This window comes from Mastacembelus armatus, chromosome 24, assembly GCF_900324485.2.
Source record: "Mastacembelus armatus chromosome 24, fMasArm1.2, whole genome shotgun sequence".
NCBI classification, from domain to species: Eukaryota; Metazoa; Chordata; class Actinopteri; order Synbranchiformes; family Mastacembelidae; genus Mastacembelus; species Mastacembelus armatus.
The window spans coordinates 8,280,616-8,297,068 of NC_046656.1; the positions used below are offsets into that span (position 1 = coordinate 8,280,616).

At 40.6% G+C, this 16,453-nt stretch overlaps 1 protein-coding gene across 1 annotated transcript in view; it reads right to left on the reverse strand.

The window, feature by feature from the left end:
• Positions 1-16,077, reverse strand: part of nrxn3b (neurexin 3b) — a 253,183-nt gene extending 237,106 nt beyond the window's left edge. Inside the window, exons 1-4 of the mRNA XM_026319115.1 lie at positions 15,381-16,077; positions 10,412-10,429; positions 9,999-10,025; positions 8,563-8,574 (exon numbers count right to left, since the gene is read on the reverse strand). Coding sequence (XP_026174900.1) covers positions 8,563-8,574; positions 9,999-10,025; positions 10,412-10,429; positions 15,381-16,077 — 754 coding nt within the window. The remainder of the gene's footprint in view (positions 1-8,562; positions 8,575-9,998; positions 10,026-10,411; positions 10,430-15,380) is intronic.
• Between the last annotated feature and the right edge of the window lie 376 nt (positions 16,078-16,453).

Genomic DNA, 16,453 nt, shown 5'->3' on the forward strand with positions numbered 1-16,453 from the left:
GCAAGGGCATTTGCCTGCTAAGGCTCGTACCATGTCTCATTCTGTAGAGGAGGGTTAGGGTTAGATATTGTATTTCATTTTGGTTATAACTAAGCATATGCTGAGCCTCTTTCAAGTCACATGACTGCCTTAGACATCTCAACTGGCCTGTTAATTGAGGGCATGTAAAAAAAAAAAAAAAATCAACTGAAGATAATTCTCTATTGTGCAAAATCGATGGCATTTCCTCACTGATACATCCAATTACAAGCCTTTCTGTAGCAAATTAAAGTGCAAACACATGGGCATGGAGGATTGTACTCTGAATATTAATACCCTGAATATTTCTGTTTTACCATTATGAACATTTCTCTTTTGCAAATGGCCTGGGGAATGTCTGCCTAAAGAAAGGGCTTATAGAAATTTGTGAAATGATAATAAAATTCTAAAACACCCTGATTATGAAATTATCAATATATATTATGTCATTTCTGTCTGATCACACAAAAGACCTCCAGGTCCTCCCCAGTCTCATATTTGTTCTCTTTAGTTCCTCTCAGGATGAAAGCCATGCAATATTATCATGGCTCCTAGAATATTTATTCTCTTCAAATGATGTACCGTGAAAGGTTTTCATTCCTCACTTCACAAAAGTCTGCCCTTGGTTTATGACTGAAGAATGGTTGTCTTTTCACCTTTTTAACATTTCATATCACTTACTCAATAACTCTAATGTTAATAAAAGCAGTGGTCATTTTTATCCATTAGCTCTGATTCGTTTTCTTTTAACAAGTACTTACTGCCTTCATTATGGCTCACCATCAAAATTTCACCAACCTAGATGGAATATATAGTCGAGAAAACACCTTTTTGTAGCCATCTGTGTCAGAACGTTCAAGTAGTAGACATGGTGCCCTACAGGATCACACAGATATGTAGAAATAACTCAGGAATCCTACTAGCAAAGACTCTTGCCAAACAATGTTAGACATATATAAAAGCTTAGATAGTTACTGTGTTATTTATAGGACAGCATGAGAAGCATTAAAAAAAGTAAAACACCTCAGTAGTGTCATGCGTAAATCTGGTGCCCATACATTATAACGCCTGCGCAAAGAACTGAACTCTATAGTGAAGTAATCCATCTTCAGTAATGATCATGGTAATCAGTAACAGTGTGTGTAATGTGTTTTAAAAAGTACGACCCATGGGAAGTCTCTGCATATTTCAGCCATCTTTTCTCAATACTCTGTAAATACTATACAAAACCTTCACAATGAGGTTTTAGACATAATAGAACATCTTTTCTGCTACAGGCTTTAGGTCTTCATGTAGAAAGCCATCTTTCTGGCTCTGGCATTTTCAATTTGATGAAAGTAAAATACTTTCTATCAGCATGGAAGAAACATAATGGGGCTTTAGAAACCTAACGGCACAATCCTAAAAGGTCCACAAAAGGTCAGAAAGTGGAGCAATGCTGTGAATTTATCAGTAAACTAACCATCGTTGGTTTATTATGATAACTTTATTATATATACATTTTTAATTATTTATTTATTTATTATTAATAATATTGGTTCACCTCCTGTCTCTGCTCAATAACTACTACCCCACATAGTTTTCTTTTTGGCTTTTTGGTTTTTCTTTTCTCTTTAGGCTGTCTGATGTTACTTTAATTAAATGATTGATTCACAGTTTGACTGAAGCCAACAGCATCAGCATTAACCCGATAACCGCATTCGGAGTGGAATAACATTTGTGTGTGCAGTGGACTAAACCATTTTCATTTTCCTGAGCCTGCACATGATGGAACTCTGGTTACTTGGATCAACCATTTCTCTCAATTTGATGCAGATACAAGATACAAGGGCGCTGTAAGAACCAGAAAAGGTGAACACCTCCATGAAAACTACACAATTCTCTAAAGCCGTTATTATAGTAACAGAAACATTTTGAAGTCATCTGTTTCTAGAAGTGTATCAAAGTATTTGTGATGCTCATGCTGATAGTAACAGACAAAATGGTGCAAAACTTTTGAGCACTGCAAAGAGAAATGTTCTTCCAAATTTCAGCAAAGGTTTCTGGGATAACATACTAGCAGGACAGGACTAACAGGACTGAAAACATGACCTCTTTGGCCAAGGTAACAGAGACAGAGCAGATGGATTTAATAAAGAAAGAGACAGAGAAGAAGAAAAAAGAGGCAATGTGCTCTAACAGTGGTTGCATTTCTTACCATTCTGCTGCCATGTTTGTTTACTTTCTCCCTGGTGTGAACATCTATGCATGGCTGCAGCCATCACATCTAAACATGTCACCCCTCTGCACAGACACACAGACACTCTACACAGCCACACAAGCTACAGCATATTCCTAAGCCTTTCTGCGCTCAGACTCTCACAATACAGCCCTCCAAGCCACATCTTAACCTAGTTCTTTGCAAAATCCTACTCATAAGGTCTCCAGCACTTCACAAACAATACACAGCGTTCCTGAGTCTTCAGCCAAATATGTTCAAGTATACTACTACTCCTGCACGAAAACCTTGTTGTCCTAGCTTACTCCTTTTTTTAACTTGACATGAGCGTTTTTGGCACATATATTTTACTGTAGGTCTCCTGACTGTTCTATTTAATTGCAATCCTGCGCGGCCATTTAAATCCATCATACTTTGAAGTATGTTTAACTACTTCAACTTGAATCTATGTCTGTGACTATGCAGGTGTACATTATCTAATATGTAGACAGACTTCTCATTTGGCTGCACATGAACAGTGCACATTTTTTGTTTACACAGCAGCAAAGCCAATAATGATAGTTCAAATATTTTATGGCAACAAATTAAATATTTTGTTGGGAAAGTGGCTTAACCAAGAGAAATATTCTCTTAGTGATAAGCAGAAAAGCAAACAAAGATGGGTAAATATGCCAGTTACATATTTACATGTTCACTCTCTCTCTCTCTCTCTCTCCCTCTGCCTTTCTCTCGCTGTTGTGTAACCACTGACGCACACATGATGCGTGAAAAAGTGGGAATCAGTTTTGCTCGGTTGATCCCAGAGGTCAGCAGCAGCAGCAGCAGCAGAGAGAGAGAACAGAGGGAGCGAAGTAAAGACAACACAAGGCTAAAAGAGAGTGAAGAAAGAAAGTGCAGGAGGAAAAGAAACCAATCATCAAGTTGGCATCAGTGTTGGTGTCTGTATAAAAACTGTGTGCAACGTAGCTGATAATGTTTTGTGAACCGCTGCCCATTGTCTGGGGAATCACAGACGCAGGAAATGGCTCAGGAGAAAGGGACAAGACAGAGCAGAACATGACATGACAGAGAATAACGTAAACTAAATGGAAAACAAAAAGCCAATAGGAGTGTGAAAAAAACAGAGCTGAAGGAAGTGGCACAGCAAAGAGACAGAACACACACAGAAGCAGGGAAACGGGTGAAAGGAAATTTGAAGAAAAGAGACAATCTATACCAACGCCCCACCCCCAACCCCGATTCTGGTATCAAATGTGTGGAAGCCTGTGCAAAATCTGCTTCAGTCTTTAATAGTATAGTTTTGAACCACAAACAAAACTGTTTTTGTCTCTACTTTCCAGGCACAATGTTCAACAACTTAGGCTCTGGCTTCAATGAACTGAAACAGGGAACCAGAGTGAAAATTCACTCCAGCCAATCAACATCCTTTCAGAAACAATGAGCTGTGGGAGGAAACCACAAGTGTTAGAGAGGAGGTCTGTATTTGCAGCTCATATTTTCGACTGCTTGAGCAGCAGCCGGTCAGCACTGAAATCAATTTGACCAATGGCCTCAATTTTTAGCAACTTTGAAATCCACCTCGAGTAGTTGCAGACGGAGTAATGAGGAGAAGTAAAGTTAAACTCAATTTCAGGGTGAGCGTCTGGCTATTAATGGGCGTTTATCAACAGCACGACCAACGTGTGCCAAGGCCACTAAGTGCCAGCTGGTGCTCTGAATCCCTGGATGGATGCAAACAAGCCAAACCTCTGACAACACACAGTTTCTGTCATCATGTCGTGCAGCACAAAAGACAAAAACAATAAAAGCCACTTGCCTGTATTTAAGGATTGTACTCCGTCCACTGAATTTTCTCGTGTCTGAAACTGAAATCTTGACAGAATAGGTACATTAAAGGCATCCTGTAGCAATGTGCCAGCAAAGGTAAGACTGCAAGCTAGCAAAAATGGATGTAAAGGAATGCAGGATTTAAAAATCTGCTTTGCTAATGTTTTATATGGCAGGAAACATTAAAAGTAAAAACTTTGTTTAGAGATAGGACTCTACAAGGAACCTTTAAAAACTGCTGCATCCAGTTTAGTACCATCGAACCCATAACGGATCAAAACTGGTGAAGCAGAATCGGAGATGTCATTTGGATTCCAGTAAAATAAGATAAGGCAAGAGAAACTTTATTAATCCCCAAGGGGAGATTCAGGAAATTCAGGTGTTCCAAATCAAAACCTGCTGCCTACATTACCCAGAATTAATGCAGTTGTTAAAAAAAAAAAAAATCAATAGTAAATCAATGAATGACCATTAGTGAAAGATTCAGTAAAGAACTATGCACACTAGGAGCATATGACTGGTGTCAAAATACCAGCACCCATTGTTTTCTGCGTAAGCTGATGCATCATGTCATTGTCGGTTGACAGTCGCATCATTACATGCTACCTACCAGTTTGCAGGCATCAACAAACAGATCTCCAGAAAACCAGCAATTTAATCACAGTTGTCCCAAGGTACTCACAACAGAACAATGTAAATACTCTGCAGTATCTTTCTTGCACCAAATCCTTTTCTGTTGGCTCTTCACTGCATATTATCACTGTTCCTAAAGGGACAGTATGTTTTAGTGACGACTGCCTGAAAATAGTGTGTCACAACACTGGAAACAACAGACTATACACTGCTAAAAAGTCCTTGAGATTGGCTTAGCACTGGCCATGCCCAGTGAACTACCCAAAAAGCTCTGAGTAGGCTGGACAGAGCTGTATATAAATCCCATTGAAGCCTGGCAGCATCTGTGTACAGGCAGTAAGCACCTTGAGCCTGACTGTGATGTGAGTAGTACTTTGTACTATAGTACTTTGAACTAGAGAAACACAAGAAAGAGTAAGAAGGGGGAGGAGAGAGAAAGTGAGAAAGGCTAACCAGAATACTGAGGCACACAGAGATGAATAGGACAGGACAAAGGCAGAGAGGGAGAGAGGGAGAGCGAGAGACATGGAGTCAGAGTCCTGGATGGCTGACAGGCAGGGACAGAAAATATATACGGAGAAACAGAGTGTGAAACAGAGTGACGGAAGCAGAAAGCAAAAATCTTTCCTGTGTGAACTTTGCAGCAGGACTTTGAAGGAATAATTAGTGAGGGTGACTCTAGAATTGGAGAATCCATCCTTAGTCCTAAGCCTTCATGCAGGGGGATTAGACTTGGACTGAACTCTTTATTCATTCTTTCCCAGCACTCTCACTGCTCTCTAAAGTGGTCCTGCCCCCACTGCCAAGTTTTGGCCAAAGCAACTATGGCAGTGCTGTTTTCTTTCCTCCCCTGGAGTCCAAAACGTTTCATTTCAGAATGAGATATCCACCATGTCTGTACCGTCTGCAGTACAGGGTGTGAGCACAGTAATAGGAAAAAATCTGCCCACTGCAGTTCTCTCCAACAGCCTGCAATTTTGTGCAATATATCGTACAGTATATATGACCACGTACACTAGTTTTTAAATGACCTATTTGAAGGTGCAACCAATGTGTTGTATATCCATGTGGTGTGTTTGTGCATTCAAGTAAAATTCTCTAAGGGTGTATTATTATTATTATTATTATTATTATTATAACCGTTATAAAAGTGGAGCAATATTGTGGAAACATTTTACAGGTCACAGAAATTCTCACCAAGATTTTCAGAGACATTGAGCTTCTGTCACACTTCTACAGTAACAGATGTTTTTGGTGTTCAGAGGAAAACCATTAGGTAATTCTAGCAGTAATGCCTGCAGGCTGTAACTCAGAGCCTCATCCCTGACCTTGAGTTAAACTGTTACACCGTGATTAACACCATCCAGACCAACATTAGACCATACCAACAAGGAAAACCATTGTCACTGTATAGTTTGGAGTTTAACACACCATTTATCACCTCAAGGTGTAAATACACAAAAGCACACATTAGAGTTCAAATGTGATCATATCTGCACATTGCACATGCAGCAGATGGTGTCTCTAACTGTTTTCATACTTAGTGCACAATTTCTATATATAAGAAACAGACAAGTGCATATAATTACCACTAGGTTTAATAGCAAGACCCATAATCAGACCTCATCATCTGGATGAAATACTGCATCTAAATATCATCTCACTTGGCACCTCAGCATATAAATCAGACCTTTGATTGAAACTTGGGCTCACTAGATTTTCTTCAACTGTCAAGCCCACCATAAATTTGCAACCAGATGATTAAGTGCGAGCAATTTGATTATTAATTGGACATTTTTAAAAAGAGGACATCTCTGCCACTAATATCTAATAAATTCTCCATAACTGTGGCTGAAAATGCAACATTTTGCTAACTGGAGCAGAGTCCATGATCCACTGCCATGGCTTATAAAAGTTTGCTATGTTGTCACCGCTATGCATCAAAATAAGTTGTATCACAGAGCAGTACAACTGGGGCCTCACTGATTGCAAGGGACTAGAACTTTTGTGATAGATGGCTCTGGGCACACACAGCATCAGCCCCAGATTTGAGTACAGGGAAGATAAGGTGCTGTACATTGTTCATAAGAAATAAGAGGGCTCGAAATGCACTCTATCCTTTGTTTCATGCTTTTGCTTTCTTTCTCTTCCACGTCTTCCTTTACTCTCTGTAGTCTATCCTCCTGGGCTTATTCTCCAGTGTGCTCTCCCCAGCCTCTCACTTAGTGTACCCTCTGACCCCTATGCCATTTACAGTATCAATACAGATAACAGCAAATACATCAATTTAATAGCACAGGGACCTGCTGCAAGGCACATCCTTATTTTACTCATTATAATCTTGGTATTCCAAAATGAAAAATCATGTAATGGGTTATGTAACATGAATTCTGCATTAGTTAGATGTGTGCTTTAGAATAGTCTCCTTGACAGTTAAGTGTTTTGAGATAAAGTAGCCAAGACTGTGATAGTTATTCCTTTCCAGAAGAAAGTCTGGAGCCAATCCAGGGATCATGGCAGGGTTAATACAGATCCAGGGACAATCATTTGCACTTATACCTATGGGTAATTTAAAGTCCCCAGTCCAACTGATTTGCATGTCCTTGCATTGTTGGAGGAAAGTGGAACACACACAGAGAACCCCCCCGCAGACTCCAGATATGCATCAATCCTGGGTCCTTGTTCAGTTATGCAACAGCACTAACAGCACCGCTGAGGGACCTCTAACTGCACCCTGATCAGTCCTCTTCTATGTACTATGCCAATGTGAAACAAATCTGTTTTTGGTTTACCACATTCACAAAGAGAACAAAGTCTGAACCAGAGTGAGTTGGGATAGTGAACACAGACAACTCATACACAACCTTTCACCCAATGTAGCAGTTGATGTTAGTGTAATTAGCTAAGCTTACACTGCTAACATCTGCCAGGGATGGCTGTGATTGCAACCAATAAAATCCATGATTGTGGGGCTAAAAATAAGAAACTGTCTGAAATCAGGGACCCACTGTTTCAAAAATTTAGAATTGCCAAGCTGCATCCATGATGACTGTCAGCAGTAGCATTTTTTTCTATGCAAGAACAACAAGCTTGATAGGCGCAGCAACAGGAATTAAGTGGAGCAGCAAATGTTTAATTGCTCAGAATGGTGAATACCGGAAAGTCAATATAGCTGTGTCACTCAAAAGTCAGAAAACGTATACAATTATTTAAAAATATACTAATCAAGATCATAATTCATTCATAATTTTCCACCACCTGGTTTACAACACAAGGCAGCTGCACATGGCCTTGATTAATACATAACGGCGATATTCTTTGCAGGACTGCAATACACAAAGGCCACTGCTACAACCCCATTCAAATGCAACAAAATGTCAGGTTAAATTCACCAATCAGCTTCTCTTCAACAGACACAGAATTGTCACAGCCACTTAATCACTTACACACAAATGCTTGTATACTTCATATTGACACAGTCTATTATTATTATATTTACTGCTTGCAAAGACACTGAACACTATGAGGAAAAACAGAAACTATCTGTTAAACTATCATCATTCTAAATTAAACAGTGATAATCAAGTGGAAATCTCTTTCCTTTGCCACTCATCTCTCTGCTCAATCACTCATCCTTCACACAACAGTAAATGTGGGCGTTCATTAGCTGGAGAGCATCGAGTTCCCTCGATTTTCGCTGTTCCCCCTCAAACACACAGGCAAACATATGCACACATTTAATGAACACATGTAATGAATGATTAACCAGTGGTAGATTTCACACACACACATAAAAAACATACTTGCACACACAGAACTCTTGCAGTGTAAATAAGAGTACAGTAGGGAAAAATGGATTGCTGTACCTTTGTTTCTACCTACAGTTTTTGGAGAGGAGAAAGGATCCATAGAGATAAAAGAGGGAAGAGTGTCATCCCACACGGAGCATCAGAGAAAGACAGCAAAAAGTGGGGATAAGTTTACTGTACATCTGTACACTGCCAACTGACAGTTTCATGCAAAATGCTGACAATCATGCAATGGTGGAAAAATAGGAGAAGCGAATGTGGACAGCGCACAACTGACATTTAGCATACTCCATTTTCCCAGTTCTCTTTTTTCTTATTTTAGGAAATAAAGAGGAAAAGCTCTGCCCTCCCTGGGGATGTAGGGGAGACTTTGAAGAAAAGGTTTACACAGGTAAGCTTATCACTGTTACCTTAAAAATCAGCACCGATGAGAAACTTTGCAATTTGCCAAGTTTAAAGTTCTAAGCAAACAACTCTAAGCAAAAAGTCACAGCAGTAATTTACTTCATGTAGACAGGCAAAGCAGAGGCTCAATATTCATTGTTGTGAACACTGGTGCGACATAACACAAGCCACCTTCAGTTAACACGTTTTTGTCAAATACAGTTTCTAAGGTCAAGAACAAACTCTAAATTTTGTGCTAACATGAATTATAAGTCCTAAAAATTGCAACTGAGCATCTGCTGCTGAAAATCATGGTATAATAGAAAGCTACTACTAAATGGACCTAGAGGTCACCAAGTCAAGTGCAATTTGCAAGATCAAGGATCAACTTTAAAATTGTTCATTCATCCATCCATTATCTCTACCCATTTATTCCTAACCAGGGTTACAGGGATCTGATGGAGCCTATCCCAGCTCTCTTTGGGTGAAAGGCAGGGGTACACCCTGGACAGGTCACCAGTCCATCACAGGGCTTAATAATGGTTTCTTTCCATAATTTCTGTGGATAGTAATTATAGTACGGTTTAGTATAGTTACATTTAGGCCACTACAGTGTTTGTACATTACCTAACAATGAACTCATTAGTTCCTTATTTCACTCATTTCCCATCTATCTCTTCTTCTAGGCTAAGCTGTCTCCCCAAATTCCAGTGATTGTCTTCTCTACCCTCCTGGTTCCCTGTTTTTCATGCCTCCCTTGTTACTGCAAAGGTCGAGCAGGAACAGTGGAGTGTGTCACTGCATGTTAGCTGTGGAACTGCGCGTGGTTACGTAATATGCAGTAACCTGGGTGAAACGAGGGTGAGGAGACACAGAAGCATAGAAAGAGAAAGATGAAGGTGAGAGTGGTACATGCCATGCCAGCGACACAGATACGCAAACACACACAAACCCTCCTAATACTCTGCAAGCAACAATAGGAGCATTGCAACACACAAATGCACAAGGACAGGTAGTGAAGACACAGAGCGCAGAATTACTCCCCAAAACCGAGCCAGGCGATGAATGTACAAAAAACAAGAGATCTACAAAGACAAAGAAGAGAGTACCTTGCTCTGCCTTCAGGTGTGCGAGGCCTTGAAGAGAAAAATCAAACAGACAGGAACAGAGAAAATTTCAGAACAACAGCACACCAATACTACACTTGTATTGTCATTATGCATGCTTTGCATGATGGCAAACCATGGCTATCACACTAAAAGCAAAGCTTTCCCATGAGCATTTTGAAAGCTTTCTGCTGAAACAAACAAATGACTAATAAAGAAAGCAACACTGTATGTGAATATAAAGTATCTCTGCAGGTTGTTTACTAAATAAATGTCAAGTATAAATGTTATAATTGGATTGCTGGTACATTTTTTGCTTGTCTTTTGAGACTGAATGGGTCAAACCTCTTTAAATATGCAGGTGTAACTTTATCTGAAATGAACTGCAACTATGAGTAGTCCTTTTTGAGACTCACCTGGTTTTCTCTGGACTGCTGTGGAGTTGTCAGAAGAAAGGGGAGAGAGCGAAGAGAAGTCCTGCATTAGCGACACACTACAGCTGTTTTTGCATGTGCATCTAACATGCAAAACATACCACACTGCTAAACATTTTCTGTCATGTAAGGAGCAAAGAGCTGCTCCTTGACATGCCTGATCAAAATAATTACTTCAGTAGAAATCCCTGCGGAGAGAAAAACACATAAAATTTCATCTGTCCCATCATCTCAGTCTCAGGGAACCAGATTGACATTAGACCTGCAGCAAACAACTCTTTCACATTTCGAATATTGTTACGGTAACATAATATTCTGCATCTTGTATCACACAGAGTGCCTCACACACATAAAAAAGACATAAATCCACACTCCTGAGGATTTATGTTGCTGTGAGGTTTGTGGATCTCTAGACACTTCTTCTCAGTCCCATATCTTTCTCCTCCACCTCCCATTTTGCCCCTTTAACCTGCCCACACATTTTCTTCACTGCTGACCCAAATTCAACATGCCCCTTGTGGTTCCTCTGGGGAATGCTCACTGTGGGATTCCTGTAGTTCACAGTATGGCATGGCAAAAAAATAGGTCACATATTAGCCTTCATAGCCTGAGGTAAACCTCCTCAAGAGGTTCTCACCTGTGGATGACATGATTCCGGGCACAGTTAAGTTCAGATCAGTGAATTCAGTTCTTATTTGTACTGTACATACTATTAACATGTTGCACTATTTTCTCACCTTTCTACCTTTTTTTTTCAAATCTGGTGCTTAAAGCCTGAAACAAATAGTGAGAGTTTTCTGTAATGAGAGCTGGGCTCAGGGGCTGTCAAGAGGAAATCAAACAAATCTTAATTAAGACTAAAGCACACGTTGTAGGTTTTTATAAATGTAGAATATGAGTATGAATCCAAATGCCTTGATCTCTGCCAAGGCTGCACAGAGGCCTGGCCTCTTTCCCACCACTGGTTTTAACACGCGATTTGCTGATTTTTTTTTTTTTTTTTTTTAAACACCAGACAGAAATGTGATTTCAGGGTAGGCAGAGGGAAATTTTGTACAACAGGCTGGTGAAGTTGAGGTGAGTCCAAAATGGCAGCTAGTTCTCTTCCTACACAGGAGGATGACACTGGATGCAACATGGATAAGGACCGCAGAAGAACAGTGGCCTGCTGATCCACAGCAAGGTGATGCAAAGTTAGGACCCTTGAATGTATAGGTATGACTGGGCAGGCGAGTGTATTTTGTTTTCTGACTGGGCTCTTAAAATGTGTGTTTGAGTGTTAACACTTAGTTTCCCATGTAGATAAAACCCTTTCTCTTGATGCGACCGAGTTCAGAACAAGCCAATGTGCTGTGGAGGACATGTGGTCCAAGTGTAATCCCCTGTTCTATTTTACCAGCAGCTTCACCACTCAAATCCAAACATAATTTTCAGCTCGGGCACTAGACACAAATGCCCTCTGCACTGGAATCAAGCAAGTCCCTGCACCATTTTTTCCCTTTTTTTCCCCCTGACCTACTTTTTATAGTAAGATTATTGTAACTGTCATTTTTTCCATGTCTGTTTATTAATCCCCGAAGCTAAGCCTGAAGGCACCATTTCAGCACTTGCTTAACAGTTTGCTTGCCCTAGCCTTCAATTACTAGCCTTCCATCAAGACAGTTAATATTTTTAAGCAAAAGAGGTCTTAAACTGTTCATTACAAATGCAGGATGTGGAATTCCTACAGTAGAAATGGGAAATCATTTTACATATTCATTAAACAATCCAGTGTAGCTCTTAATAACCTTGACCTTATGCATATCTCATTGTAACTGAAAAAAACCCTAAGGTATTTATCAGACTTCATAATGTCACCACCATTAATTTAACTGAGCAGAATGGGGGACAATATCTAGATCATTACCATAAAAGATCCTGATATTTGCACACCTAATAACATGAGCAGAAGCAAGTTGATATTAAAGATGATTCCGCAGAAAGAAGTCGTTTAAGAGTTATCAACGCCACAGAAGACAAAAGTCTGTAGCCACGGCAGCAGACTGCCAAAGTCGACGTGTGCAGAGCGAGTGCCGGGTGGTGTCTAATTTCATCTCATTGCCCTGACACAGTTAGTCACACTGATACGTCCTGATCCACATGGGAAGAGGGTCTAAACATGTGTTTTATGGCCAACTGTTTATAGTGCTAAGCTGCTAGCCAAGCTGGGCCGTTTAGGAAGAGCTGCAGGAGCTGTGACAGACAGAGAAAGGACCGTCTCATAATTATGACTGTGGTGAAATAATGATGCTTCAGCAGTAGGCTAGTCCAGCTACCCTCATGGTGCAAGACATGCACACCCAAAACTGTGGGTGTTTGAATGTAGATGTTTTTAGAGCAAGTGGAAGAAACAGGCTATACCCTGCTTTCCTATCCCATATTTTCATTCTTCATTTCCCATGTTAATTTTTTGTATGTCCCTTCTAGGCCAGTGGGCTAGCAGGCTACCATTAGGAGTACGGCTGGCAAAATGCTTCCAAGGCCCAGTCCACTCAGTCAGTTAGCCATCTGCCCGTTTTAACGAGCAGCTCGGGGCCTTGTTGCTCCATGCCCATGTGTGTGTTTGGGTAAATGCAAATGTGTCTGAGGCCATGCAGCCTGATAATGTAACATATAAATATTCGCAGGTTTGACAGATTGCTTTCTTCGCTCATTAATCTACAGCATAATCAACAGTATGCCGACAAAAGCAGGTGTGCTAAGCAGTTGTTCAACTCTAAATGCAAACTGTGAAAGTTTGATCACTCTTTGTATTCCCCCAAAAAACATTCTTTGCAGGGTTGCTTTAACAGCAAGCACCTATTTTGCCACTTGTGGACATGTGGACATAACAATAAAAGAAATCCTGTGCAAGTTTGCCAACAGACAGTTTGAACTGACAGTGGGGTTTGTGCAGGCATTTTCCGTGCAAATTAGCCATCTCTGTTCTCATTATCCTTCTAATTATGGTTCCCAGTCTCTGTGGCATAATCAACAATCAGCCACATCAGTTAATGGGAAAGTAAGGAAAGAGCAGCAGTCAGATCAGCTGGGGAGCTAACATGACAATGCTCCCTGCCTCACTCTTTCATAGCCTGAAAACAGAAGATAATGGAGACTAGATGTGCGAATAGGTGTGTGTGTGAGAAAGAATGACAGACAAAGAAAAGGTAAGCAGGGGTGGGTCGTGTCCAACAGCTGACCTCCTGGAACAAATTGGGGTAAAACAGGCCTGTTGTGAATTCCCTTATTATATTCGCTCTGCCCTGCAGCTGAGATATGACCATCTCTTACCAAGTCCAAGCTGTCTGGCTGAGTGGCAAGCACACTTTTAAAATCTGGGTTATTTTAACACAAGAATGTCATTGTTCCCATGTAAGCTTTCAGAAAAAAAGACCTCCTCCTCCTCCTCTTCCTCCATTGACTGTTCAACAGAGGCAATGAGGAAATGGGATGAAGCAAAGGGGGGCATGTCCAGTCCATCCAGCTTGACTGCTCTGCAACCAGCACATTGCATGCCATCACAACCACTCCATGGAAATTTGAAAATGCTTAATTTTAAATGCAAGCGATAATGTGGACAAATTTTAACAACTGTTATAGTTCAAAGTAGCTTTCAGTCAGCACTGTAGCATTCAGTGAGCATTCCCCTGATTTCTGATAAAATGGAGTCAACTCAGCCATGTCAGTCTGATTTAGACTGGCAGGAAGTGGGTCAGCAGTGGAGGAAATCTGACATGGGTCTGATCACACAAACTTATCTTTTAAAATCCATTCACATAAAGAAAGAAGTGAAGAGTGTGAGATTATAATGAAGTTGCATATTGTCTGGATTACTGGTCTGATTTGAGGGAAATAGAACCAAGGTTACAAGTAGTGGTAGGTTTTTAAAAATGAAGGTTTAATATAAAGCAGCCCTGATCCAACCACCATAAATGCCATGAAAAACTGACAGTATTTCAGCTTTTTATGGTACAAGGAAATTTATTTTCTGTTTTTGAAGCGGGAGGGAAGGACCAGTGACAACTTTTGAAAGTGGATATTTCTTTATATCACTGTCTATAGGCAATTTGAGATTAGCTGAAAAAAGGCTTTGTATGCCTATATCCTTAAAGGTGTGGTGACAGAATAGGGTAGAATGTTGTCAAAATGATGAATTTCATTACACTCCCCCCCCCAAAAAAGAGAGATAACTGTGGCACAGAAGCAGAGGAAAAATAGATGAAGCTGTTTCTCATCCAAACATTGTGTGTACCTTCAGGTCCCTGCACCACCTTGCAAGAGCTGAACACATTTAACTGAAAAAAAGAGAACTGAGTGTTGTAAATTTAGTCTTATCAGCTAATACCGTATCCACCACTTCCTCATCAAAAGTAATAACTGTGAAGGGAGAGGAAATGCTGAGCACATCACCTCCAATTTAACTCCCACATGAAAAATGAAGGATTTCTAAAAGAAGATGGAAGAGCAACAGCCCACAAGGAAATACTCTGATTCTACGTCCTGCGTGCATTGCATTAATACTTACAAACACATGGGGGTTTAGCTCTCTGTGCTTCATATAAATTACACTGTTGTGTAAATGCTACTTTGCAATCAATGCACATTTTTCAAGGCATTTCATAAATAAAGTTTGGAGTGGCATAAATTGTATTAGGTATAGTGGGAATAGCAACACCATTATGGAAATTAAATGTAATTTCAGCAGTATGTATTGAGATTCATAGAATTGCAAAATACACTGAGTATCAATATAACACTGAGTGTTAATATAACAACTTTTACTGTATATCTGCAGACAGACAGCAAAACTGCTCAGTTATCGTAGTTTTTAATTTGTACGGAATCCCTCAGATTATTCTTTTTTTTTAACAAAGATCTAAATCAAATATTCAACACCTGACACAGAAAGCTCTGGAGCCATCCCTCTTACCTTCAGTGCAGTATCGACCTACATATCCAGTTTTGGAGCAGTCACAGTAGGTTTCTCCATCTGCCAGTGAGCAGATCCCGCCATTCTCACATGGATTCTCTGTGCAAAGGCCCATCATCTCCAAGCGTACTTTCTGACTATTGATCAGTGTGGGTAGCTTACTCCCATAACTGAGATCGGTGATAATTCCCGTGAACGGTGGTAGCTCACGGACTGAGGGCAGGGTGATGGCAGATGTGCGGATGTCTCCTGGGAGCCCTCCAAGGAAGAGGTCACTAACAATTTTCATGAACTGCCGTTGGGGCCTCACCTCTTCTGTCTTGGTCTGACCATCCACGGCCAAGCCAGTCCGCAAATTATGCCTGTTGATGGCTGCAAAGTGCCAGCGGCTGTCGTTGACCATTTTATCAGAGGTGATTGTTGTCTCAGCACAGTCGATGCTGAAGCGAAGCTGCAGTTTACCCCCAGATACCATGAGAAGTAGAAAATCACAATATCCGCCATCATCGAAGTAGAGCAAGAGGCCTTCTGGTTCTGAAGTCTTGAACTGAAATGTCAGGTCACTTCTGGAACTGGCGTCCCAGCGCAGGTAGCGAGCCCACTGACCACCAGAGCCAGTAAACTCTAAGCCCACACTTAGGCCCAGCACAGTACTTAGCAGCAAGAGGACATGCCCAGGTAGGCTGTTGGGCTTCATCGTAGAGAATAACAGGAATACCAGGAAAAGGTTAGAACTGCGGACAGATCCTCAAAGTGATAACATCTGATTATGGCTGTGCTCCAGGACTTATCTGCTGAAGGTTATATTCCACACAGATAATTGTAAAGTCAAGCAGAGTATGCAATATCCTTTTTGTTCTTTTTTTGAGGCAGATCTAATGTCGATAACAGACAAAATTCAATCTTCTCAGCCTAGTATATGCAGAGATATATGGAAAAATATCCAGTTTCCACACAAAGTGAAAAGGTGAACGTGATCAGACAGGCGATCCTCAGTGTGTTTTGTCAATGATTCAGAGCTGCCTCTTGCAATTTGTCTTTGCGGCGACTTCCTGGATTGAAGCACATAACCT